Genomic DNA, 1,944 nt, shown 5'->3' on the forward strand with positions numbered 1-1,944 from the left:
TTGATCTATATGGGTCTCTATGGGTCTCTATGGGTCCCTATGGGTCTCTATGGGGTCTCTATGGGTCTCTATAGGTCTCTATGGGTCCCTATGGGTCTCTATGGGTCTCTATGGGTCTCTATGGGGTCACTATGGATCTCTATGGGTCCCTATGAGTCTCTATGGGGTCTCTATGGGACCCTATGGGTCTCTATGGGGTCCCTATGGGTCCCTATGGGGTCTCTATGGGGTCTCTGTGGGTCTCTATGGGGTCCCTATGGGTCTCTATGGGGTCTCTATGAAGGATATAGGGTCTCTATGGGTCTCTATGGGTCCCTATGGGTCTCTATGGGTCCCTATGGGGTCTCTATAGGGGATATAAAGGATCTATGGGGAATATAGGGTTTCTATGGGTCTCTATGGGATATAGGGTCTCTATGGGTCCCTATGGGTCTCTATGGGGTCTCTATTGGTCTCTATGGGTCTCAATGGGTCCCTATGGTTCTCTATGGGTCTCTATGGGGTGCTATGGGGCTCTACGGGACTCTATGGTGTCTCTATGGGTCTCTATGGGTTCCTATGGGGTCCCTATTCGTCTCTATGGGTCCCTATGGGTCTCTATGGGGTCCCTGTGGGTCTCTATGGGTCTCTATGGGTCTCTATGGGGTCTCTATGGGGTCTCTATGGGGTCTCTATGGGGTCCCTATAGGTCTCTATGGGGTCTCTATGGTTCTCTATGGGTCCCTATGGGTCCCTATGGGTCCCTATAGGTCTCTATGGGTCCCTATGGGTCTCTATGGGGTATATAGGGTCTCTATGGGGTGTTACCTGCTCCATGTCCTAAATGCGTTGCTGGCTCTCTTATATAGATACCCCTCCATGGGCGGAGCTTCGGGATGCCCCGCCCCCTTGTTGGCCACGCCCACCACGTCCTGAGTCAAGTCCTGATTGGATGAGGTTGGATCAGGCCACGCCCACAAACCACCGAAGCCACGCCCCCTTTCTAGCAAGCCACGCCCCTCCCCTTCAAGCCACGCCCCCTATTTAGGCCACGCCCCCTCCATTCAATCCTCGCCCTCCTATTGGCTGAGCCCTCCCCTATTGGCCACGCCCCCTATTTAGGCCACACCCCCGTTCAAGCCACGCCCCTCCCTTCAAGCCACGCCCCCTTTCTAGCAAGCCACGCCCCCCCTTCAAGCCACGCCCCCTTCTATCAAGCCACGCCCCCTCCATTCAATCCTCGCCCTCCTATTGGCTGAGCCCTCCCGCTTTGGCCACGCCCCCCTATTTAGGCCACGCCCCCTCCCTCCAAGCCACGCCCCCCTCCCAACAGGCCACACCCCCTCCCTTCAATCCTCGCCCTCTCATTGGCTGAGCCCTCCCCCTTTGGCCACGCCCCCTATTCAGGCCACGCCCCTTCTATCAAGCCCTGCCCCCTCCATTCAATCCTCGCCCTCCTATTGGCTGAGCCCACCCCTATAGGCCACGCCCCCTATTTAGGCCACACCCCCGTTCAAGCCACGCCCCTCCCTTCAAGCCACGCCCCCTTCTATCAAGCCACGCCCCCTCCATTCAATCCTTGCCCTCTTATTGGCTGAGCCCTCCCCTATTGGCCACGCTTCCTATTTAGGTCACGCCCCCATTCAAGCCACGCCCTCTTCCTCCAAGCCACGCCCACTCCCTCCAAGCCACGCCCCCTCCATTCAGTCCTCACCCTCCTATTGGCTGAGCCCTCCCCCTTTGGCCACGCCCCCTATTTAGGCCACGCCCCCTCCCTCCAGCCACCGCTCCTGATTGGCCAGGCCCCCTTTAAGCCCCGCCCCCTCCCCCTTAAGCCCCGCCCACCTGCTGCATTAACATGGCGTGTCTCTGCTCCATCTCCCTCTGTCTCCGCGCTGCCTCCAGCTCCAGCTGCTCCAGCTTATGGGGGGATATAGGGTGAAACCGCCCCATAGAGACCCATAG

At 58.3% G+C, this 1,944-nt stretch overlaps 1 protein-coding gene across 1 annotated transcript in view; it reads right to left on the minus strand.

Annotated features, from left to right (window-relative positions):
- The window catches only part of LOC107307838 (arf-GAP with coiled-coil, ANK repeat and PH domain-containing protein 1-like), a 10,534-nt gene extending 8,596 nt beyond the window's left edge, over positions 1 to 1,938 (minus strand). Inside the window, exons 1-2 of the mRNA XM_015851342.2 lie at positions 1,825 to 1,938; positions 808 to 923 (exon numbers count right to left, since the gene is read on the minus strand). Coding sequence (XP_015706828.2) covers positions 808 to 923; positions 1,825 to 1,932 — 224 coding nt within the window. The 5' untranslated portion in view covers positions 1,933 to 1,938. The remainder of the gene's footprint in view (positions 1 to 807; positions 924 to 1,824) is intronic.
- Positions 1,939 to 1,944: the final 6 nt, after the last annotated feature.

The sequence above is a fragment of the Coturnix japonica genome, unplaced genomic scaffold (genome assembly GCF_001577835.2).
Source record: "Coturnix japonica isolate 7356 unplaced genomic scaffold, Coturnix japonica 2.1 chrUnrandom1036, whole genome shotgun sequence".
NCBI classification, from domain to species: Eukaryota; Metazoa; Chordata; class Aves; order Galliformes; family Phasianidae; genus Coturnix; species Coturnix japonica.